The sequence below is a fragment of the Engystomops pustulosus genome, chromosome 3, assembly GCF_040894005.1.
Source record: "Engystomops pustulosus chromosome 3, aEngPut4.maternal, whole genome shotgun sequence".
NCBI classification, from domain to species: domain Eukaryota; kingdom Metazoa; phylum Chordata; class Amphibia; order Anura; family Leptodactylidae; genus Engystomops; species Engystomops pustulosus.
The window spans coordinates 2203937-2230352 of record NC_092413.1 but is presented as its reverse complement, the minus strand read 5'-3'; the positions used below and the strand labels follow the sequence as shown (position 1 = coordinate 2230352).

Below are 26416 nucleotides of genomic sequence, written 5' to 3'. Positions count from 1 at the left end.
CACAGGTAACGCACACAGATAACGCACACAGATAACACACACAGATAACGCACACAGATAACACACACAGATAACACACACAGATAACACACACAGATAACGCACAGATAACGCACACAGATAACGCACACAGATAACGCACACAGATAACACACACAGATAACGCACAGGTAACACACACAGATAACGCACAGGTAACGCACACAGGTAACGCACACAGATAACGCACACAGATAACACACACAGATAACGCACACAGATAACGCACACAGATAACGCACAGGTAACGCACACAGGTAACGCACACAGATAACGCACACAGATAACGCACACAGATAACGCACACAGATAACGCACACAGATAACACACACAGATAACGCACAGATAACGCACACAGATAACACACACAGATAACGCACACAGATAACGCGCACAGATAACACACACAGGTAACACACACAGATAACACACACAGGTAACACACACAGGTAACGCACACAGATAACGCACACAGATAACGCACACAGATAACGCACACAGATAACGCACACAGATAACACACACAGATAACGCACACAGATAACGCACACAGATAACGCACACAGATAACGCACACAGATAACGCACACAGATAACACACACAGATAACGCACACAGATAACGCGCACAGATAACACACACAGATAACGCGCACAGATAACGCACACAGATAACGCACACAGATAACGCACACAGATAACACACACAGATAACACACACAGATAACGCACACAGATAACGCGCACAGATAACACACACAGATAACACACACAGATAACACACACAGATAACACACACAGATAACACACACAGATAACGCACACAGATAACACACACAGATAACACACACAGATAACGCACACAGATAACACACACAGATAACACACACAGATAACGCACACAGATAACGCACACAGATAACGCACACAGATAACGCACACAGATAACACACACAGATAACGCACACAGATAACGCGCACAGATAACACACACAGATAACGCGCACAGATAACGCACACAGATAACGCACACAGATAACGCACACAGATAACACACACAGATAACACACACAGATAACGCACACAGATAACGCGCACAGATAACACACACAGATAACACACACAGATAACACACACAGATAACACACACAGATAACACACACAGATAACGCACACAGATAACACACACAGATAACACACACAGATAACGCACACAGATAACACACACAGATAACGCACACAGATAACACACACAGATAACGCACACAGATAACACACACAGATAACGCACACAGATAACGCACACAGATAACACACACAGATAACACACACAGATAACGCACACAGATAACGCACACAGATAACACACACAGATAACGCACACAGATAACGCACACAGATAACGCACACAGATAACACACACAGATAACACACACAGATAACGCGCACAGATAACACACACAGATAACGCGCACAGATAACACACACAGATAACGCACACAGATAACGCACAGATAACACACACAGATAACACACACAGATAACGCACAGATAACACACACAGATAACGCACACAGATAACACACACAGATAACACACACAGATAACACACACAGATAACACACACAGATAACACACACAGATAACACACACAGATAACACACACAGATAACACACACAGATAACGCACACAGATAACGCACACAGATAACGCACAGATAACACACACAGGTAACACACACAGATAACGCACAGATAACACACACAGATAACACACACAGATAACACACACAGGTAACACACACAGATAACGCACACAGATAACGCACACAGATAACGCACACAGATAACGCACACAGATAACGCACACAGATAACGCACACAGATAACACACACAGATAACGCACACAGATAACGCACACAGATAACGCGCAGATAACACACACAGATAACACACACAGATAACACACACAGATAACACACACAGATAACGCACACAGATAACGCACACAGATAACACACACAGATAACGCGCACAGATAACACACACAGATAACACACACAGATAACACACACAGATAACACACACAGATAACACACACAGATAACACACACAGATAACACACACAGATAACGCACAGATAACACACACAGATAACACACACAGATAACACACACAGATAACACACACAGATAACGCACACAGATAACACACACAGATAACGCACACAGATAACACACACAGATAACGCACACAGATAACGCACACAGATAACACACACAGATAACGCGCACAGATAACACACACAGATAACACACACAGATAACGCACACAGATAACACACAGATAACACACACAGATAACGCGCACAGATAACACACACAGATAACACACACAGATAACGCACACAGATAACACACACAGATAACACACACAGATAACGCACAGATAACACACACAGATAACACACACAGATAACGCACACAGATAACGCACAGATAACACACACAGATAACACACACAGATAACACACACAGATAACGCACAGATAACACACACAGATAACACACACAGATAACACACACAGATAACACACACAGATAACGCACACAGATAACGCGCACAGATAACACACACAGATAACACACACAGATAACACACACAGATAACACACACAGATAACACACACAGATAACGCACACAGATAACACACACAGATAACGCACACAGATAACACACACAGATAACGCACACAGATAACGCACACAGATAACACACACAGATAACGCGCACAGATAACACACACAGATAACACACACAGATAACGCACAGATAACACACACAGATAACACACACAGATAACACACACAGATAACACACACAGATAACGCACACAGATAACGCACACAGATAACGCACAGATAACACACACAGGTAACACACACAGATAACGCACAGATAACACACACAGATAACACACACAGATAACACACACAGATAACACACACAGATAACGCACACAGATAACACACACAGATAACACACACAGATAACACACACAGATAACACACACAGATAACGCACACAGATAACGCACACAGATAACGCACACAGATAACACACACAGATAACACACACAGATAACGCACACAGATAACACACAGATAACACACACAGATAACGCACAGGTAACGCACACAGATAACGCACAGGTAACGCACACAGATAACGCACACAGATAACACACACAGATAACGCACACAGATAACACACACAGATAACGCACACAGATAACGCACACAGATAACACACACAGATAACACACACAGATAACACACACAGATAACGCACACAGATAACACACACAGATAACACACACAGATAACGCACACAGATAACACACACAGATAACACACACAGATAACACACACAGATAACACACACAGATAACACACACAGATAACACACACAGATAACGCACACAGATAACGCGCAGGTAACGCACACAGATAACGCACAGGTAACGCACACAGATAACGCACACAGATAACGCACACAGATAACGCACACAGATAACGCACACAGATAACACACACAGATAACACACACAGATAACACACACAGATAACACACACAGATAACACACACAGATAACACACACAGATAACACACACAGATAACACACACAGATAACACACACAGATAACACACACAGATAACACACACAGGTAACACACACAGATAACACACAGGTAACGCGCACAGATAACACACACAGATAACGCACACAGATAACACACACAGATAACGCACACAGATAACACACACAGATAACACACACAGATAACACACACAGATAACACACACAGATAACACACACAGATAACGCACAGGTAACGCACACAGATAACGCACACAGATAACGCACACAGATAACGCACACAGATAACACACACAGATAACACACACAGATAACACACACAGATAACACACACAGATAACACACACAGGTAACACACACAGATAACGCACACAGATAACACACACAGATAACGCACATTACATTTAGTCCCAGGTGCGCGGTGGGAACTCGTATCACCTTGCTAGTGGCTCCGCTAGTCTGAGAGTTTAGCACATTACTGGGGGGGAGGGGGGCACATTACTGGGGGGGAGGGGGGCACATTACTGGGGGGGGCAGAGGGCACATTACTGGGGGGGAGGGGGGCACATTACTGGGGGGGCAGAGGGCACATTACTGGGGGGGAGGGGGGCACATTACTGGGGGGGAGGGGGGCACATTACTGGGGGGAGGGGGGCACATTACTGGGGGGGCAGAGGGCACATTACTGGGGGGGTAGAGGGCACATTACTGTGGGGCAGAGGGCACATTACTGGGGGGGCAGAGGGCACATTACTGGGGGGGCAGAGGGCACATTACTGGGGGGGGCTAGAGCGCACATTACTGGGGGGGAGGCAGAGGGCACATTACTGGGGGGGCGCTAGAGCGCACATTACTGGGGGGGGGCTAGAGCGCACATTACTGGGGGGACAGAGGGCACATTACTGGGGGGAGCAGAGTGCACATTACTGGGGGGGAGGCAGAGGGCACATTACTGGGGGGGGCTAGAGCGCACATTACTGGGGGGGGCTAGAGCGCACATTACTGGGGGGGCGCTAGAGCGCACATTACTGGGGGGGGCTAGAGCGCACATTACTGGGGGGACAGAGGGCACATTACTGGGGGGAGCAGAGTGCACATTACTGGGGGGGAGGCAGAGGGCACATTACTGGGGGGGGCTAGAGCGCACATTACTGGGGGGGAGGCAGAGGGCACATTACTGGTTGGGGGCTAGAGCGCACATTACTGTGGGGCCAGAGGGCACATTACTGGGGGGGGCTAGAGCGCACATTACTGGGGGGGAGGCAGAGGGCACATTACTGGGGGGGGGGGCTAGAGCGCACATTACTGGGGGGGGGCTAGAGCGCACATTACTGGGGGGGAGGCAGAGGGCACATTACTGGTTGGGGGCTAGAGCGCACATTACTGTGGGGCCAGAGGGCACATTACTGGGGGGGGGCAGGGTGCACATTATTAGGGGAAGAGTGCACATTACTGGGGGGCAGAGGGCACATTACTGGGGGGGGAAAGAGGGCACATTACTGGGGGGAGGCAGAGGGCACATTACTGGGGGGGAGGCAGAGGGCACATTACTGAGGGGGGGCTAGAGCGCACATTACTGGGGGGAGGCAGAGAGCACATTACTGGGGGGGGGAGGCAGAGGGCACATTACTGGGGGGGAGCAGAGGGCACATTACTGAGGGGGGGGCTAGAGCGCACATTACTGGGGAGGAGGCAGAGAGCACATTACTGGGGGGGGGGAGGCAGAGGGCACATTACTGGGGGGGAGCAGAGGGCACAATACTGGGGGGGGAGCAGAGGGCACAATACTGGGGGGGAGCAGAGGGCACAATACTGGGGGGGAGCAGAGGGCACAATACTGGGGGGGGAGCAGAGGGCACAATACTGGGGGGGGAGCAGAGGGCACAATACTGGGGGGGGGGCAGAGGGCACAATACTGGGGGGGGGGCAGAGGGAACATTACTGGGGGGGGGGGGTAGGCAGACGGCTCTTGTTTTACCCGCTGTACACAGTTAAGCTTTTTTAAAAATATTTCTATTTTCCTTTAGGTCTTATTATTTGTTGGACTAATAGGATTTAGTATTCAGGACTTTAGTGATTGTTACGGAGGGGAGATCGTGGAATCGTCTCTTCTACAGGATTTTTTTTGGTTTATAACGATGCCTTATAGAAAGGGAGTGGATTTAAAAAATCTCTCTATAACTTTATTAATTTCTTTACTTTGAGTGACAGACCCCGCGGTGCCCGGGCAATTGTGACATTTGTTCCCCTGCGCTTGCAGTTTCCTCCGTGCTTTACACTGCAGCTAAAAATCAAAAAATGAAACTTTTGTTTTTTTTAAAATTCAATTGTTTATTTTTTTTCTTTCAGTTGAAGGGAAGAAAAGGATAAAGTTACCAGGAGATTTTTTTTGTATAATTTTTTTTTTGTACATTATTAAACTAATCAGTTCTAGGCTACGAGTGCTTAGTAAATCTAGAACACAAAAAATGGTTAAATAAGATTTTTTTTCCTTTTTTCTTTTTAAGATACAAGAAATTAAACTTTTCCTTTTAACATTTAAAAACTTCACAGAACAGATACTGCAATGGAACAAGCCAGTGATCGACCACCGCTACGCAACGTCCATGGTAGCCCCCGCTCCAGCCATCCCTGTGCCCACCACCACCACCATCATGGGGTAGGACCCTCATCTTCTGCTTTAGGAGGAGGAACGGGTCTGGAGGGTGGAGGAGATGCTCAAAAACACTACAAAAAACCATAAAACACAAAGTGGGAGATGAACAGTGAAGAGGAGAACAGTCTATTGCATCGTCTGGTGGTGGGTACAAGATGGACCATCACAGAAGATCCGTGGATCTTCCATCACTGTTGAGAGAAGTTCGGTTCCTGAAAGAAACAAGAGGCTAGAAAACTTGTTTTTTTGACAAAACACAACTGTGGCCACACCTATGGGGTGAGGATATCCATGACTGGTCACAAGAGCGTGGCGTTATGGATAGATGATCCCCCACCCCTCATGGCCACCTAGAAAAGGAAATGCCCCCCCCTAAGTGCATAAGTGCCAACGGCTCTGACAGGACAGGGTGGGCACTGCGGGCGAGTGGGCTACCAAACAGTTATCAGCTTTTACTATCAAAGTCCAAACTGAATTTCTATTGGTTCAAAGTGCTGTCGTAGTTTATGAGGAACATGGTAAGAAACAGTCCAAGATCTGGAGGAAGTGTCGTCATGTAGACACCTCAACTAAGGCCTGAGGAACCTGACACATGCCAACCCCGGGAGTCACCTCAATGTATCACTTTCTAGCTGAGGTTTCTTGACCTGCCCACGAAGGTCTTGAGAAACCCTACTTGGCATTTCATCCCTTGAGATCTCCCTAATTTCTTCCTCTACTAGTAACGCTTTCTCAGGTTGGGGGCACCTGCTCCTGAACATCTGAAGAAAAGTGACCAAAGTCTTTGTGACAGAATGAGGTGGTGATAGGAAGAATAGGTGACGGTTCAGAAGGTGTTACACCTCCATCAAGGCTCGAGAAATCCTAAGCTCCCACCAAGCCCTGCTCCAAGACTATACACATCGTGGAATTCCATCTTATGTGGTTACTGTGGTCCAATCCTAAATCTTTTGTTCTTTTTAAGGACATGTCTCCTTGAAGCAAGAAGCGGAGTGACCCTAAGGAGGTATATAACAAAGCCATTTTCACTTGGCATTCCATTCCTCTGAGATTGTTTCGGTTTCTCGCTCTTCCTACTGAAGAGTTTGGTTGAACTGCCCTTGAGATTGGAAGGGTTTGAGCCTTAGGGAGGCATGGACCTTGCCACAATGTTCCTGAAGGTCTAAGGCCTCAAACATGGCCTGAGAAACCTTATCCATGTCCAACCTAGCATTCAGCCCCAGAGATTTGCTTGGGTTGTCCCTTTGAGCTCTCAGGGTGCGTCTCTTATACCCTTCCTCTTAAGTTACGGAGAGTGTTGACCCGAACCTTTAATACGAAGCAAGTAACCTCACGGCAACGTGTGCACCTCATATAGCCTTCAGATCCCCCACTAAGGCCCAAGAAACTCTACACACATCTACCAGGCTTCCATTTCTTCCTCAAGGGCAGGGTTTTGTCTGAGTCCGCCCACGCAGACTTCCCTCCCCTTTGGCTGCATAGAATCAAGGCTGTATAGCCCTTTAACTTATCAAGCTAACACTTTGGAGGTGAAGTTTACAAAAATCCAGAGTATTTATGGTTGTTCCTCAACACAGTTACTGAGTTCCGTTTGCTACAAAATCTGTCCTTTCACCCTCCCCCATCCCCAAATACACAGATATATAGCTACAGAGAGTGGCTCTGTAGGCTCCAGCCTTGGCTAGTGTGCTGTGCATTAGCCTCATTTGACCAGAAAGACTGTCACTTGGCAAATATCAAACATAAAGCCAATCAGGTAACTCAGTCATTGCGGTCCTAACGGGGCGAGGTCCACGGCCCCCAATGACAAGCGAGTGGAGATGATGACTGCTGTCAGTCTACAATGTGTATGGGGGGTGTAGATGATAGACAAACCTGATAACCTGACTGGGGTGGGGGAAGGGAGGGTAGACCCCCGACCCAGTGAAATCCCTGATACAGTCATATAACACAGGACAGTCGTGACCACTGCGACCACCACTAGCCGTGTCACCTGACAATGGACGATCAGCACGCACCCAACTTTTATTTAGAATTGGTGGTTACTATGGACTGACATCCAAAAAATGGGTGAGGACGATGGGGGGAGAGGCGTGGTCCAAGCGGAGAACGGGATTGGAAGAGAAAGACAAAACAATTGTTATCAAATCAGTGGAACGGAAAAATAAAATATGAAGACAATTATCAATTAAATAAGTTCCTGGAGCTTTCATCGTGGACGCTGACCACCGCCCAAGTACCTGCGCCTCGCAAAACCAAAAACTAGAAGGAACCTGATTGGCTGAAGTGTGTGACTTGCTCAGTAGTGAGAGCCTGCTTGACATTGTCCTAAATAAGGCTAACATTAGTGAACTAATAGAAAGAGCATTTGGTTGTAGGAGGTGGTGGCACTCAGGAGCAGCCCTCGCCGATGCGCTGGCAGGACCGGCCCACTTTGCGGTCTAGCTTCACCATCTTCAGGATGGCCTCCTCCCGTCCGCGCCCCATGTGGTCGAATGTGCAGTCGTGCTGCTCTGGGAGACGATGTAACATACAGAACACGTAACCTGCAAGAGAGAAGACACATTCAACACGCGGCCAAAAAACTTCTCACCAAGGAGGAAACGGTTAATAAATTCCTGGCGGCGTCTGGAAGGCGCCATTTACATATTTCATCTTTATGAGACTCGGCTGCCAAGAAAAATAAAAAATACACGGCAGAGCGGCTGCCAAATTAAAGGAGGGGAGCGGCCTGCGATCCGGGAGTGATATATGTGGCTGCCGGGACAATACAACACACAGGTGGACACTTGTCAGACGCTTCATAATCCTGTAATGTTATATGACAGATTGTTATAAACTGATCAGCGCTGACGCGCCAGGAGATCCCTCACCGCCTCTGAGCGCAGATCTCCATGTACCGTGCTACGTGGCCGCACAATGCAGCCAACAACGGGAGGACATTGTGCCGAGGACCATCATCCTACTCCACCACCATGAAGAACCCTGACACTATGCAGAGGTCCATCATCCTACCCAACCACCATGAAGAACCCTGACACTATGCAGAGGTCCATCATCCTACTCCACCACCATGAAGAACCCTGACACTATGCAGAGGTCCATCATCCTACTCCACCACCATGAAGAACCCTGACACTATGCAGAGGTCCATCATCCTACCCAACCACCATGAAGAACCCTGACACTATGCAGAGGTCCATCATCCTACTCCACCACCATGAAGAACCCTGACACTATGCAGAGGTCCATCATCCTACTCCACCACCATGAAGAACCCTGACACTATGCAGAGGTCCATCATCCTACCCAACCACCATGAAGAACCCTGACACTATGCAGAGGTCCATCATCCTACCCCACCACCATGAAGAACCCAGACACTATGCAGAGGTCCATCATCCTACTCCACCACCATGAAGAACCCAGACACTATGCAGAGGTCCATCATCCTACTCCACCACCATGAAGAACCCAGACACTATGCAGAGGTCCATCATCCTACCCCACCACCATGAAGAACCCTGACACTATGCAGAGGTCCATCATCCTACTCCACCACCATGAAGAACCCTGACACTATGCAGAGGTCCATCATCCTACTCCACCACCATGAAGAACCCAGACACTATGCCGAGGTCCATCATCCTACTCCACCACCATGAAGAACCCTGACACTATGCCGAGGTCCATCATCCTACTCCACCACCATGAAGAACCCTGACACTATGCCGAGGACCATCGTCCTACTCCACCACCATGAAGAACCCAGACACTATGCCGAGGTCTATCATCCTACTCCACCACCATGAAGAACCCAGACACTATGCCGAGGACCATCATCCTACTCCACCACCATGAAGAACCCTGACACTATGCAGAGGTCCATCATCCTACTCCACCACCATGAAGAACCCTGACACTATGCAGAGGTCCATCATCCTACTCCACCACCATGAAGAACCCGGACACTATGCCGAGGTCCAACATCCTGCTCCACCACCATGAAGAACCCAGACACTATGCAGAGGTCCATCATCCTACTCCACCACTATGAAGAACCCAGACACTATGCAGAGGTCCATCATCCTACTCCACCACCATGAAGAACCCAGACACTATGCAGAGGTCCATCATCCTACTCCACCACCATGAAGAACCCTGACACTATGCAGAGGTCCACCATCCTGCTCCACCACCATGAAGAACCTAGACACTATGCAGAGGTCCACCATCCTGCTCCACCACCATGAAGAACCTAGACACTATGCAGAGGACCATCATCCTACTCCACCACCATGAAGAACCCCGACACCATGCAGGAGGTCCACCATCCTACTCCACCACCATGAAGAACCCTGACACTATGCAGAGGTCTATCATCCTACCCCACCACCATGAAGAACCCTGACACTATGCAGAGGTCCACCATCCTGCTCCACCACCATGAAGAACCCAGACACTATGCAGAGGTCCATCATCCTACTCCACCACCATGAAGAACCCTGACACTATGCAGAGGTCCATCATCCTACTCCACCACCATGAAGAACCCTGACACTATGCAGAGGTCCACCATCCTGCTCCACCACCATGAAGAACCCAGACACTATGCAGAGGTCCATCATCCTACCCCACCACCATAAAGAACCCGGACACTATGCAGAGGTCCATCATCCTACCCCACCACCATGAAGAACCCTGACACTATGCAGAGGTCCATCTTCCTACCCCACCACCATGAAGAACCCTGACACTATGCCGAGGTCCACCATTCTACTCCACCACCATGAAGAACCCTGACACTATGCAGAGGTCCATCATCCTACCCCACCACCATGAAGAACCCTGACACTATGCAGAGGTCCACCATCCTACCCCACCACCATGAAGAACCCAGACACTATGCAGAGGTCCATCATCCTACTCCACCACCATGAAGAACCCTGACACTATGCAGAGGTCCATCATCCTACTCCACCACCATGAAGAACCCTGACACTATGCAGAGGTCCATCATCCTACCCCACCACCATGAAGAATCCAGACACTATGCAGAGGTCCATCATCCTACTCCACCACCATAAAGAACCCAGACACTATGCAGAGGTCCATCATCCTACCCCACCACCATGAAGAACCCTGACACTATGCAGAGGTCCATCATCCTACCCCACCACCATGAAGAACCCTGACACTATGCCGAGGTCCACCATCCTACTCCACCACCATGAAGAACCCTGACACTATGCAGAGGTCCATCATCCTACCCCACCACCATGAAGAACCCTGACACTATGCAGAGGTCCACCATCCTACCCCACCACTATGAAGAACCCAGACACTATGCAGAGGTCCATCATCCTACTCCACCACCATGATGAACCCAGACACTATGCAGAGGTCCATCATCCTACTCCACCACTATGAAGAACCCAGACACTATGCAGAGGTCCATCATCCTACCCCACCACCATGAAGAACCCAGACACTATGCAGAGGTCCATCATCCTACTCCACCACCATGAAGAACCCAGACACTATGCAGAGGTCCATCATCCTACTCCACCACCATGAAGAACCCTGGCACTATGCAGAGGTCCATCGTCCTACCCCACCACCATGAAGAACCCTGACACTATGCAGAGGTCCACCATCCTACCCCACCACCATGAAGAACCCAGACACTATGCAGAGGTCCATCATCCTACCCCACCACCATGAAGAACCCAGACACCATGGTGGTGGAGTAGGATGATGGACCTCTGCATAGTGTCTGGGTTCTTCATGGTGGTGGAGTAGGATGATGGACCTCTGCATAAAGAACCCTGACACTATGCCGAGGACCATCATCCTACCCCACCACCATGAAAAACCCTGACACTATGCAGAGGTCCATCATCCTACCCCACCACCAAGAAGAACCCAGACACTATGCAGAGGTCCACCATCCTACTCCACCACTATGAAGAACCCAGACACTATGCAGAGGTCCATCATCCTACTCCACCACCATGAAGAACCCAGACACTATGCAGAGGTCCATCATCCTACCCCATCTCCATAGAGAGCCCTGACACTATGCAGAGCTCCACCATCCTGCTCCACCACCATAGAGAGCCCTGACACTATGCAGAGCTCCACCATCCTGCTCCACCACCATAGAGAGCCCTGACACTATGCAGAGGTCCATCATCCTACCCCACCACCATGAATAACCCTGACACTATGCAGAGGTCCATCATCCTACTCCACCTCCATAGAGAGCCCTGACACTATGCAGAGCTCCACCATCCTGCTCCACCTCCATAGAGAGCCCTGACACTATGCAGAGCTCCACCATCCTGCTCCACCACCATAGAGAGGGGGTAGAGGGGGGGAATGGTGGAGAACGCTGCTGCGTAGGTGACATGATACAACAGACGCCGCACTTCTATGTTTTCAGTGCAGGACCTTGAAGTCTCTGACCCCTAATCCCCACTCACCGCAGCGACACGACCCCAGCTCCTGTTGCACCAGCTCCAGTTTTATTTGGCAGCGGAAGCAGCGGCGCCGGCTCTTCTGTTTGGGGCGGTCGCTGTCGCCTCCTTCCTCACTGTCTAGTAGTCGAGGCCGTTTCATGGGGGAAGTATCGTCCTCTGATTGCGAGCCTAGAAGAGAAACACAGTCACATCAGTGATGGAAGGAGGATGATGGGAGTAGTCATCGAAAAAGAAGAGGATGGTATTTGGGATGATGGGAATGTTACTGAGGATGATGGGAGTGATCATGGCAGGAGGGGTAATGGGGATGTTACGGAGTTTCTGAGGATGATGGGAGTGATCATGGCAGGAGGGGTATAGGGGATGTTACTGATGATGATGGGAGTGATCATGTATGGAGGATGATAGGGGTCATACACTGATATGTTGGTGTAGGGAGCGCAGTGTGGACGATGGCTTGGTGGGAATAGATGTTGTACACAGGAGGATGAGCAGAATCTCCGTCACTGGGGTTGGTTCTCCTTCAATTACCTCAATCAACTGGATTATCACCCAAGGTCAATGAAGTACTAGATTAGGGCCCCCCGTGGCTGGCGTGGAGTGTGATAGTGCCCCCCAGTGGCTGGCGTGGAGTGTGATAGTGCCCCCCAGTGGCTGGCGTGGAGTGTGATAGTGCCCCCCAGTGGCTTGTGTAGAGTGTTAGTGCCCCCCAGTGGCTTGTGTAGAGTGTTAGTGCCCCCCAGTGGCTGGTGTGGAGTGTGATAGTGCCCCCCAGTGGCTGGCGTAGAGTGTGATAGTGCCCCCCAGTGGCTGGCGTAGAGTGTGATAGTGCCCCCCAGTGGCTGGCGTAGAGTGTGATAGTGCCCCCCAGTGGCTGGCGTAGAGTGTGATAGTGCCCCCCAGTGGCTGGCGTAGAGTGTGATAGTGCCCCCCAGTGGCTGGCGTGGAGCGAGATAGTGGAGGACCCACCACAACCAGTACACACAGTGCAGGGGGGACCCACCACATCCAGTACACGCAGTGCAGGGGGGACCCACCACATCCAGTACACGCAGTGCAGGAGGGACCCACCACAACCAGTACACGCAGTGCAGGGGGGACCCACCACATCCAGTACACGCAGTGCAGGGGGGACCCACCACATCCAGTACACGCAGTGCAGGGGGGACCCACCACATCCAGTACACGCAGTGCAGGGGGGACCCACCACATCCAGTACACGCAGTGCAGGAGGGACCCACCACAACCAGTACACGCAGTGCAGGGGGGACCCACCACATCCAGTACACGCAGTGCAGGGGGGACCCACCACATCCAGTACACGCAGTGCAGGAGGGACCCACCACATCCAGTACACGCAGTGCAGGGGGGACCCACCACATCCAGTACACGCATTGCAGGGGGGACCAACCGCATCCAGTACACACAGTGCAGGGGGGACCCACCACATCCAGTACACGCAGTGCAGGGGGGACCCACCACATCCAGTACACACAGTGCAGGGGGGACCAACCGCATCCAGTACACACAGTGCAGGGGGGACCCACCACATCCAGTACACGCAGTGCAGGGGGGACCCACCACATCCAGTACACGCAGTGCAGGGAGGACCCACCACAACCAGTACACGCAGTGCAGGGGGGACCCACCACATCCAGTACACGCAGTGCAGGGGGGACCCACCACATCCAGTACACGCAGTGCAGGGAGGACCCACCACATCCAGTACACGCAGTGCAGGGGGGACCCACCACATCCAGTACACGCAGTGCAGGGGGGACCAACCGCATCCAGTACACGCATTGCAGGGGGGACCCACCACATCCAGTACACGCAGTGCAGGGGGGACCAACCGCATCCAGTACACGCAGTGCAGGGGGGACCCACCACATCCAGTACACGCAGTGCAGGGGGGACCCACCACATCCAGTACACGCAGTGCAGGGGGGACCCACCACATCCAGTACACGCAGTGCAGGGGGGACCCACCACATCCAGTACACGCAGTGCAGGGGGGACCCACCACATCCAGTACACGCAGTGCAGGGGGGACCCACCACATCCAGTACACGCAGTGCAGGGGGGACCCACCACATCCAGTACACGCAGTGCAGGGGGGACCCACCACATCCAGTACACGCAGTGCAGGAGGGACCCACCACATCCAGTACACGCAGTGCAGGGAGGACCCACCACATCCAGTACACACAGTGCAGGGGGGACCCACCACATCCAGTACACGCAGTGCAGTCGGATGCTTTGTACATTGCTCCAGGGACGTCTCATGTCTCTCCAGCAGTTTCATGTGATCAGATGCTTCATCCAGTAAAGTTTCCGCCATCTCCGAGAACAAAGCGCAGTGTGTAACGCGGCCACGGAGAGGATGAAAGAGGCGGAAGATTGTCTGATACAATATAAATGTAACTCCTGGTCCCAGGCCGCTGCGCCCTCGCCTCCGGCACCAGCCTCTGTATGAGGGGACGGGGTTAATACGAACTTTACTTGTGATTTGTAAGACATAACATCGTTCTCGCTGCTTTATAAGCTGAAATGTGCCGGTCACCGAGGATCTGAGGGACCAGCGAGCAATTATATCACCCCGATAATACACAGGAACCATCACACAGCTTTCCCACATACCTGAGCACACACACTGCACCCAGTGATGCATATTGTCCCTGGAGAGATGTGTAATCAGACCTCACACTGCTGTGCTCTGTGCTCTCTGCAGCCAGTGTTATGTATTGTCCCTGGAGAGATGTGTAACCAGACCTCACACTGCTGTGCTCTCTGCAGCCAGTATTCTGTATTGTCCCTGGAGATATGTGTAATCAGACCTCACACTGCTGTGCTCTGTACTCTCTGCAGCCAGTGTTATGTACTGTCCCTGGAGAGATGTGTAATCAGACCTCACACTGCTGTGCTCTGTGCTCTCTGCAGCCAGTGTTATGTATTGTCCCTGGAGAGATGTATAATCAGACCTCACACTGCTGTGCTCTGTGCTCTCTGCTGCCAGTGTTATGTATTATCCCTGGAGAGATGTGTAATCAGACCTCACACTGCTGTGCTCTGTGCTCTCTGCAGCCAGTGTTATGTATTGTCCCTGGAGAGATGTGTAATCACACCTCACACTGCTGTGCTCTGTGGTCTCTGCAGCCAGTGTTATGTATTGTCCCTGGAGAGATGTGCAATCAGACCTCACACTGCTGTGCTCTGTGCTCTCTGCAGCCAGTGTTATGTACTGTCCCTGGAGAGATGTGTAATCAGACCTCACACTGCTGTGCTCTGTGCTCTCTGCAGTCAGTGTTATGTATTGTCCCTGGAGAGATGTGTAATCAGACCTCACACTGCTGTGCTCTGTGCTCTCTGCAGCCAGTGTTATCTACTGTCCCTGGAGAGATGTGTAATCAGACCTCACACTGCTGTGCTCTGTGCTCCCTGCAGCCAGTGTTATGTATTGTCCCTGGAGAGATGTGTAATCAGACCTCACACTGCTGTGCTCTGTGCTCTCTGCAGCCAGTGTTATGTATTGTCCCTGGAGAGATGTGTAATCAGACCTCACACTGCTGTGCTCTGTGCTCTCTGCAGCCAGTGTTATGTATTGTCCCTGGAGAGATGTGTAATCAGACCTCACACTGCTGTGCTCTGTGCTCTCTGCAGCCAGTGTTATGTATTGTCCCTGGAGAGATGTGTAATCACACCTCACACTGCTGTGCTCTGTGCTTTCTGCAGCCAGTGTTATGTATTGTCCCTGGAGAGATGTGTAATCAGACCTCACACTGCTGTGCTCTCTGCAGCCAGTGTTATGTATTATCCCTGGAGAGATGTGTAATCAGACCTCACACTGCTGTGCTCTGTGCAGCCACTGTTATGTATTGTCCCTGGAGAGATGTGTAATCAGACCTCACACTGCTGTGCTCTCTGCAGCCAGTGTTATGTATTATCCCTGGAGAGATGTGTAATCAGACCTCACACTGCTGTGCTCTGTGCAGCCACTGTTATGTATTGTCCCTGGAGAGATGTGTAATCATACCTGACACTGCTGTGCTCTGTGCTCTCTGCAGCCAGTGTTATGTATTGTCCCTGGAGAGATGTGTAATCAGACCTCACACTGCTGTGCTCTGTGCTCTCTGCAGCCAGTGTTATGTATTGTCCCTGGAGAGATGTGTAATCAGACCTCACACTGCTGTGCTCTGTGCTCTCTGCAGCCAGTGTTATGTATTGTCCCTGGAGAGATGTGTAATCAGACCTCACACTGCTGTGCTCTGTGCTCTCTGCAGCCAGTGTTATGTATTGTCCCTGGAGAGATGTGTAATCAGACCTCACACTGCTGTGCTCTGTGCTCTCTGCAGCCAGTGTTATGTATTGTCCCTGGAGAGATGTGTAATCAGACCTCACACTGCTGTGCTCTGTGCTCTCTGCAGCCAGTGTTATGTATTGTCCCTGGAGAGATGTGTAATCAGACCTCACACTGCTGTGCTCTGTGCTCTCTGCAGCCAGTGTTATGTATTGTCCCTGGAGAGATGTGTAATCAGACCTCACACTGCTGTGCTCTGTGCTCTCTGCAGCCAGTGTTATGTACTGTCCCTGGAGAGATGTGTAATCAGACCTCACACTGCTGTGCTCTGTGGTCTCTGCAGCCAGTGTTATGTATTATCCATGGAGAGATGTGTAATCAGACCTCACACTGCTGTGCTCTGTGCTCTCTGCAGCCAGTGTTATGTACTGTCCCTGGAGAGATGTGTAATCAGACCTCACACTGCTGTGCCCTGTGCTCTCTGCAGCCAGTGTTATGTATTGTCCCTGGAGAGATGTGTAATCAGACCATTGTGTTTGTTGTTAGTAGCAGCAGGACTGTGATGGATTAGTATTTCAGGATTGTACAGGGGGCGTGTCCTCACACTGCTGAGCACATGGTTTATACAATGTATGTATATATATATCCAGAGTAAAAGGGGTGAAATTATCTTTACTATTAGAGGGGCAAGGGAGCCCCTGAGGCCAGGACAGTGGTGGTCCCTGCAGGGCCCCTCGTTACTGCTGTAGAAGTTGCTGATTTATAATGTGACGTCTTGATGCCTGTAAATGGGAGAATCAGTATTCAGAGCAGAGTCATGAGCAGAAGACGAGTCAAGAGCCGCCTGACCTCCCAGCGAGCGGAATTATACAAAGCAACTCCCCGGAGCAAGAGAGCAGGAGATCCGCGACTAAGAGGAGAGCGCCCCCCACAGCAGGGGGAGGGGAACATCATAGAGCAGGAGATCCGTGACTAAGAGGAGAGCGCCCCCCACAGCAGGGGAGGGGAACATCATAGAGCAGGAGATCCGCGACTAAGAGGGGAGCGCCCCCCACAGCAGGGAGAGGGGAACATCATAGAGCAGGAGATCCGTGACTAAGAGGGGAGCACCCCCCACAGCAGGGGGAGGGGAACATCATAGAGCAGGAGATCCGCGACTAAGAGGGGAGCGCCCCCCCACAGCAGGGGGAGGGGAACATCATAGAGCAGGAGATCCGCGACTAAGAGGAGAGCGCCCCCCACAGCAGGGGAGGGGAACATCATAGAGCAGGAGATCCGCGACTAAGAGGGGAGCGCCCCCCACAGCAGGGAGAGGGGAACATCATAGAGCAGGAGATCCGCGACTAAGAGGAGAGCGCCCCCCACAGCAGGGGAGGGGAACATCATAGAGCAGGAGATCCGCGACTAAGAGGAGAGCGCCCCCCACAGCAGGGGGAGGGGAACATCATAGAGCAGGAGATCCGCGACTAAGAGGAGAGCGCCCCCCACAGCAGGGGAGGGGAACATCATAGAGCAGGAGATCCGCGACTAAGAGGGGAGCGCCCCCCACAGCAGGGAGAGGGGAACATCATAGAGCAGGAGATCCGCGACTAAGAGGAGAGCGCCCCCCACAGCAGGGGGAGGGGAACATCATAGAGCAGGAGATCCGTGACTAAGAGGGGAGCGCCCCCCACAGCAGGGAGAGGGGAACATCATAGAGCAGGAGATCCGCGACTAAGAGGAGAGCGCCCCCCACAGCAGGGGGAGGGGAACATCATAGAGCAGGAGATCTGCGACTAAGAGGAGAGCGCCCCCCACAGCAGGGGGAGGGGAACATCATAGAGCAGGAGATCCGCGACTAAGAGGAGAGCGCCCCCCACAGCAGGGGAGGGGAACATCATAGAGCAGGAGATCCGCGACTAAGAGGAGAGCGCCCCCCACAGCAGGGGGAGGGGAACATCATAGAGCAGGAGATCCGCGACTAAGAGGGGAGCGCCCCCCACAGCAGGGGAGGGGAACATCATAGAGCAGGAGATCCGCGACTAAGAGGAGAGCGCCCCCCACAGCAGGGGGAGGGGAACATCATAGAGCAGGAGATCCGCGACTAAGAGGAGAGCACCCCCCACAGCAGGGGGAGGGGAACATCATAGAGCAGGAGATCCGCAACTAAGAGGCGAGCGCCCCCCACAGCAGGGGGAGGGGAACATCATAGAGCAGGAGATCCGCGACTAAGAGGAGAGCGCCCCCCACAGCAGGGGAGGGGAACATCATAGAGCAGGAGATCCGCGACTAAGAGGGGAGCGCCCCCCACAGCAGGGGAGGGGAACATCATAGAGCAGGAGATCCGCGACTAAGAGGAGAGCGCCCCCACAGCAGGGGGATAGGAACATCATAGAGCAGGAGATCCGCGACTAAGAGGGGAGCGCCCCCCACAGCAGGGGGAGAGGAACATCATAGAGCAGGAGATCCGCGACTAAGAGGAGAGCGCCCCCCACAGCAGGGGGAGGGGAACATCATAGAGCAGGAGATCCGCGACTAAGAGGAGAGCGCCCCCCACAGCAGGGGGAGGGGAACATCATAGAGCAGGAGATCCGCGACTAAGAGGAGAGCACCCCCCACAGCAGGGGGAGGGGAACATCATAGAGCAGGAGATCCGCGACTAAGAGGGGAGCGCCCCCCACAGCAGGGGAGGGGAACATCATAGAGCAGGAGATCCGCGACTAAGAGGAGAGCGCCCCCACAGCAGGGGAGAGGAACATCATAGAGCAGGAGATCCGCGACTAAGAGGGGAGCGCCCCCCACAGCAGGGGGAGAGGAACATCATAGAGCAGGAGATCCGCGACTAAGAGGAGAGCGCCCCCCACAGCAGGGGGAGGGGAACATCATAGAGCAGGAGATCCGCGACTAAGAGGAGAGCGCCCCCCACAGCAGGGGAGGGGAACATCATAGAGCAGGAGATCCGCGACTAAGAGGGGAGCGCCCTCCACAGCAGGGGGAGGGGAACATCATAGAGCAGGAGATCCGCGACTAAGAGGAGAGCGCCCCCCACAGCAGGGGGAGGGGAACATCATAGAGCAGGAGATCCGCGACTAAGAGGGGAGCGCCCCCCACAGCAGGGGAGGGGAACATCATAAAGCAGGAGATCCGCGACTAAGAGGGGAGCGCCCCCCACAGCAGGGGAGGGGAACATCATAGAGCAGGAGATCCGCGACTAAGAGGAGAGCGCCCCCCACAGCAGGGGAGGGGAACATCATAGAGCAGGAGATCTGCGACTAAGAGGAGAGCGCCCCCCACAGCAGGGGGAGGGGAACATCATAGAGCAGGAGATCCGCGACTAAGAGGAGAGCGCCCCCCACAGCAGGGGGAGGGGAACATCATAGAGCAGGAGATCCGCGACTAAGAGGGGAGCGCCCCCCACAGCAGGGGGAGGGGAACATCATAGAGCAGGAGATCCGCGACTAAGAGGAGAGCGCCCCCCACAGCAGGGGGAGGGGAACATCATAGAGCAGGAGATCCGCGACTAAGAGGGGAGCGCCCCCCACAGCAGGGGGAGGGGAACATCATAGAGCAGGAGATCCGCGACTAAGAGGAGAGCGCCCCCCACAGCAGGGGGAGGGGAACATCATAGAGCAGGAGATCTGCGACTAAGAGGAGAGCGCCCCCCACAGCAGGGGAGGGGAACATCATAGAGCAGGAGATCCGCGACTAAGAGGGGAGCGCCCCCCCACAGCAGGGGAGGGGAACATCATAGAGCAGGAGATCCGCGACTAAGAGGAGAGCGCCCCCCCACAGCAGGGGAGGGGAACATCATAGAGCAGGAGATCCGCGACTAAGAGGGGAGCGCCCCCCCACAGCAGGGGAGGGGAACATCATAGAGCAGGAGATCCGCGACTAAGAGGGGAGCGCCCCCCCACAGCAGGGGAGGGGAACATCATAGAGCAGGAGATCTGCGACTAAGAGGAGAGCGCCCCCCACAGCAGGGGAGGGGAACATCATAGAGCAGGAGATCCGCGACTAAGAGGGGAGCACCCCCCACAGCAGGGGGAGGGGAACATCATAGAGCAGGAGATCCGCGACTAAGAGGGGAGCGCCCCCCACAGCAGGGGGAGGGGAACATCATAGAGCAGGAGATCCGCGACTAAGAGGAGAGCGCCCCCCACAGCAGGGGGAGGGGAACATCATAGAGCAGGAGATCCGCGACTAAGAGGAGAGCGCCCCCCACAGCAGGGGAGGGGAACATCATAGAGCAGGAGATCTGCGACTAAGAGGAGAGCGCCCCCCACAGCAGGGGAGGGGAACATCATAGAGCAGGAGATCCGCGACTAAGAGGGGAGCGCCCCCCACAGCAGGGGGAGGGGAACATCATAGAGCAGGAGATCCGCGACTAAGAGGGGAGCGCCCCCCACAGCAGGGGAGGGGAACATCATAGAGCAGGAGATCTGCGACTAAGAGGAGAGCGCCCCCCACAGCAGGGGAGGGGAACATCATAGAGCAGGAGATCTGCGACTAAGAGGAGAGCGCCCCCCACAGCAGGGGGAGGGGAACATCATAGAGCAGGAGATCCGCGACTAAGAGGAGAGCGCCCCCCACAGCAGGGGGAGGGGAACATCATAGAGCAGGAGATCTGCGACTAAGAGGAGAGCGCCCCCCACAGCAGGGGAGGGGAACATCATAGAGCAGGAGATCCGCGACTAAGAGGGGAGCGCCCCCCACAGCAGGGGGAGGGGAACATCATAGAGCAGGAGATCCGCGACTAAGAGGGGAGCGCCCCCCACAGCAGGGGGAGGGGAACATCATAGAGCAGGAGATCCGCGACTAAGAGGAGAGCGCCCCCCACAGCAGGGGGAGGGGAACATCATAGAGCAGGAGATCCGCAACTAAGAGGAGAGCGCCCCCCACAGCAGGGGGAGGGGAACATCATAGAGCAGGAGATCCGCAACTAAGAGGGGAGCGCCCCCCACAGCAGGGGGAGGGGAACATCATAGAGCAGGAGTTCCGCAACTAAGAGGGGAGCGCCCCCCACAGCAGGGGGAGGGGAACATCATAGAGCAGGAGATCCGCGACTAAGAGGGGAGCGCCCCCCACAGCAGGGGGAGGGGAACATCATAGAGCAGGAGATCCGCGACTAAGAGGGGAGCACCCCCCACAGCAGGGGGAGGGGAACATCATAGAGCAGGAGATCCGCGACTAAGAGGGGAGCGCCCCCCACAGCAGGGGGAGGGGAACATCATAGAGCAGGAGTTCGGCAACTAAGAGGGGAGCGCCCCCCACAGCAGGGGAGGGGAACATCATAGAGCAGGAGATCCGCGACTAAGAGGGGAGCGCCCCCACAGCAGGGGAGGGGAACATCATAGAGCAGGAGATCCGCGACTAAGAGGGGAGCACCCCCCACAGCAGGGGGAGGGGAACATCATAGAGCAGGAGATCCGCGACTAAGAGGGGAGCGCCCCCCACAGCAGGGGGAGGGGAACATCATAGAGCAGGAGATCCGCGACTAAGAGGAGAGCGCCCCCCACAGCAGGGGGAGGGGAACATCATAGAGCAGGAGATCCGCGACTAAGAGGAGAGCGCCCCCCACAGCAGGGGAGGGGAACATCATAGAGCAGGAGATCTGCGACTAAGAGGAGAGCGCCCCCCACAGCAGGGGGAGGGGAACATTATAGAGCAGGAGATCCGCGACTAAGAGGGGAGCGCCCCCCACAGCAGGGGGAGGGGAACATTATAGAGCAGGAGATCCGCGACTAAGAGGGGAGCGCCCCCCACAGCAGGGGAGGGGAACATCATAGAGCAGGAGATCTGCGACTAAGAGGAGAGCGCCCCCCACAGCAGGGGGAGGGGAACATCATAGAGCAGGAGATCCGCGACTAAGAGGGGAGCGCCCCCCCACAGCAGGGGGAGGGGAACATCATAGAGCAGGAGATCTGCGACTAAGAGGAGAGCGCCCCCCACAGCAGGGGGAGGGGAACATCATAGAGCAGGAGATCCGCGACTAAGAGGGGAGCGCCCCCCACAGCAGGGGGAGGGGAACATTATAGAGCAGGAGATCCGCGACTAAGAGGGGAGCGCCCCCCACAGCAGGGGGAGGGGAACATCATAGAGCAGGAGATCCGCGACTAAGAGGTGAGCGCCCCCCACAACAGGGGGAGGGGAACATCATAGAGCAGGAGATCCGCGACTAAGAGGGGAGCGCCCCCCCACAGCAGGGGGAGGGGAACATCATAGAGCAGGAGATCTGCGACTAAGAGGGGAGCGCCCCCCACAGCAGGGGGAGGGGAACATCATAGAGCAGGAGATCCGTGACTAAGAGGGGAGCGCCCCCCACAGCAGGGGGAGGGGAACATCATAGAGCAGGAGATCTGCGACTAAGAGGAGAGCGCCCCCCACAGCAGGGGGAGGGGAACATCATAGAGCAGGAGATCCGCGACTAAGAGGGGAGCGCCCCCCCACAGCAGGGGGAGGGGAACATCATAGAGCAGGAGATCCGCGACTAAGAGGGGAGCGCCCCCACAGCAGGGGGAGGGTAACATCATAGAGCAGGAGATCCGCGACTAAGAGGGGAGCGCCCTCCACAGCAGGGGGAGGGGAACATCATAGAGCAGGAGATCCGCGACTAAGAGGGGAGCGCCCTCCACAGCAGGGGGAGGGGAACATCATAGAGCAGGAGATCCGTGACTAAGAGGAGAGCGCCCCCCACAGCAGGGGGAGGGGAACATCATAGAGCAGGAGATCCGCGACTAAGAGGGGAGCGCCCCCCACAGCAGGGGAGGGGAACATCATAGAGCAGGAGATCCGCGACTAAGAGGGGAGCGCCCTCCACAGCAGGGGGAGGGGAACATCATAGAGCAGGAGATCCGTGACTAAGAGGGGAGCGCCCCACACAGCAGGGGGAGGGGAACATCATAGAGCAGGAGATCCGCGACTAAGAGGGGAGCGCCCCCCACAGCAGGGGGAGGGGAACATCATAGAGCAGGAGATCCGCGACTAAGAGGTGAGCGCCCTCCACAGCAGGGGGAGGGGAACATCATAGAGCAGGAGATCCGCGACTAAGAGGGGAGCGCCCCCCCACAGCAGGGGGAGGGGAACATCATAGAGCAGGAGATCTGCGACTAAGAGGAGAGCGCCCCCCACAGCAGGGGAGGGGAACATCATAGAGCAGGAGATCCGCGACTAAGAGGAGAGCGCCCCCCACAGCAGGGGAGGGGAACATCATAGAGCAGGAGATCCGCGACTAAGAGGAGAGCGCCCCCCACAGCAGGGGAGGGGAACATCATAGAGCAGGAGATCCGCGACTAAGAGGGGAGCGCCCCCCACAGCAGGGGGAGGGGAACATCATAGAGCAGGAGATCCGTGACTAAGAGGGGAGCGCCCCCCACAGCAGGGGGAGGGGAACATCATAGAGCAGGAGATCCGTGACTAAGAGGAGAGCGCCCCCCACAGCAGGGGAGGGGAACATCATAGAGCAGGAGATCCGCGACTAAGAGGAGAGCGCCCCCCACAGCAGGGAGAGGGGAACATCATAGAGCAGGAGATCCGCGACTAAGAGGGGAGCGCCCCCCACAGCAGGGGAGGGGAACATCATAGAGCAGGAGATCCGTGACTAAGAGGGGAGCGCCCCCCACAGCAGGGGAGGGGAACATCATAGAGCAGGAGATCCGCGACTAAGAGGAGAGCGCCCCCCACAGCAGGGGGAGGGGAACATCATAGAGCAGGAGACACAATAAGGATACAAGAACACTGCCCTGTCCAACATACATTGGGGGTCATTTACTTAGGGCCCGATTCGCGTTTTCCCGACGTGTTACCCGAATATTTCCGATTTGTGTCGATTTCCCCTGAATTGCCCCGGGATTTTGGCGCATGCGATCGGATTGTGGCGCATCGGTGCTGGCATGCACGCGATGGAAATCTGGGGGGCGTGGCCGAACGAAAACCCAACGGATTCGGAAAAACCGCCGCATTTAAAAAAAATAAAAAATCTGTTGCGGAGCTTGCACTTACCTTCACTGAGCCCGGCCCGGTGTATTCCAGTATCACACACAATGTACCACTCCCATCATCCATGACCACAGGAACTCACTATCTAATGCACATCAGGAGAGGAGCTCACACCGCAGAGCAGCAGGGGCAATGTAGAGTGATCTCCAGCCATGCAGGACATCAGGAGAAGGGGGGGGGGAGCAGTGTGAGAGTGCTGAGAGGAGACTGTCCCTGGATACAGAAGAGAGGGGGAGCAGTGTGAGTGCTGAGAGGAGACTGTCCCTGGATACAGAAGAGAGGGGGAGCAGTGTGAGAGTGCTGAGAGGAGACTGTCCCTGGATACAGAAGAGAGAGGGAGGAGTGTGAGAGTGCTGAGAGGAGACTGTCCCTGGATACAGAAGGAGGGGAAGCAGTGTGAGTGCTGAGAGGAGACTGTCCCTGGGTACAGAAGGGAGGGGGAGCAGTGTGAGAGTGCTGAGAGGAGACTGTCCCTGGATACAGAAGGAGGGGAAGCAGTGTGAGTGCTGAGAGGAGACTGTCCCTGGATACAGAAGAGAGAGGGAGGAGTGTGAGAGTGCTGAGAGGAGACTGTCCCTGGATACAGTAGGAGGGGGAGCAGTGTGAGAGAGCGAGAGGAGACTGTCCCTGGATACAGAAGAGAGAGGGAGGAGTGTGAGAGTGCTGAGAGGAGACTGTCCCTGGATACAGAAGAGAGAGGGAGGAGTGTGAGAGTGCTGAGAGGAGACTGTCCCTGGATACAGAAGGAGGGGGAGCAGTGTGAGAGAGCTGAGAGGAGACTGTCCCTGGATACAGAAGAGAGGGGGAGCAGTGTGAGTGCTGAGAGGAGACTGTCCCTGGATACAGAAGAGAGAGGGAGGAGTGTGAGAGTGCTGAGAGGAGACTGTCCCTGGATACAGAAGGGAGGGGGAGCAGTGTGAGAGTGCTGAGAGGAGACTGTCCCTGGGTACAGAAAGGAGGGGGAGCAGTGTGAGAGTGCTGAGAGGAGACTGTCCCTGGGTACAGAAGGGAGGGGGAGCAATGTTAGAGTGAGGCAAGGAGACTATTTCCAGGTACAGAAGGGTGAGTGAGAGTGCTGAGTGGCGACTGTCCATGGATAGAGATTAGAGGTGGAGCAGTGTGAGAGTGCTGAGTGGCGACTGTCCCAGGATACAGAAGGGAGGGGGAGCAGTGTGAGAGTGCTGAGAGGAGACTGTCCATGGATAGAGATTAGAGGTGGAGCAGTGTGAGAGCGCTGAGAGGAGACTGTCCCTGGATACAGAAGAGAGGGGGAGCAGTGTGAGTGCTGAGAGATGACTGTCCCTGG

General features: G+C 53.9%; 1 protein-coding gene across 1 annotated transcript in view; it reads right to left on the bottom strand.

The window, feature by feature from the left end:
* Window positions 1–6057: 6057 nt before the first annotated feature.
* Window positions 6058–26416, bottom strand: part of ZFAND3 (zinc finger AN1-type containing 3) — a 186137-nt gene continuing 165778 nt past the window's right edge. The window contains exons 5-6 of the mRNA XM_072139748.1: window positions 12843–13007; window positions 6058–8903 (exon numbers count right to left, since the gene is read on the bottom strand). Of these exons, the coding sequence (XP_071995849.1) occupies window positions 8749–8903; window positions 12843–13007 (320 nt within the window). The 3' untranslated portion in view covers window positions 6058–8748. The remainder of the gene's footprint in view (window positions 8904–12842; window positions 13008–26416) is intronic.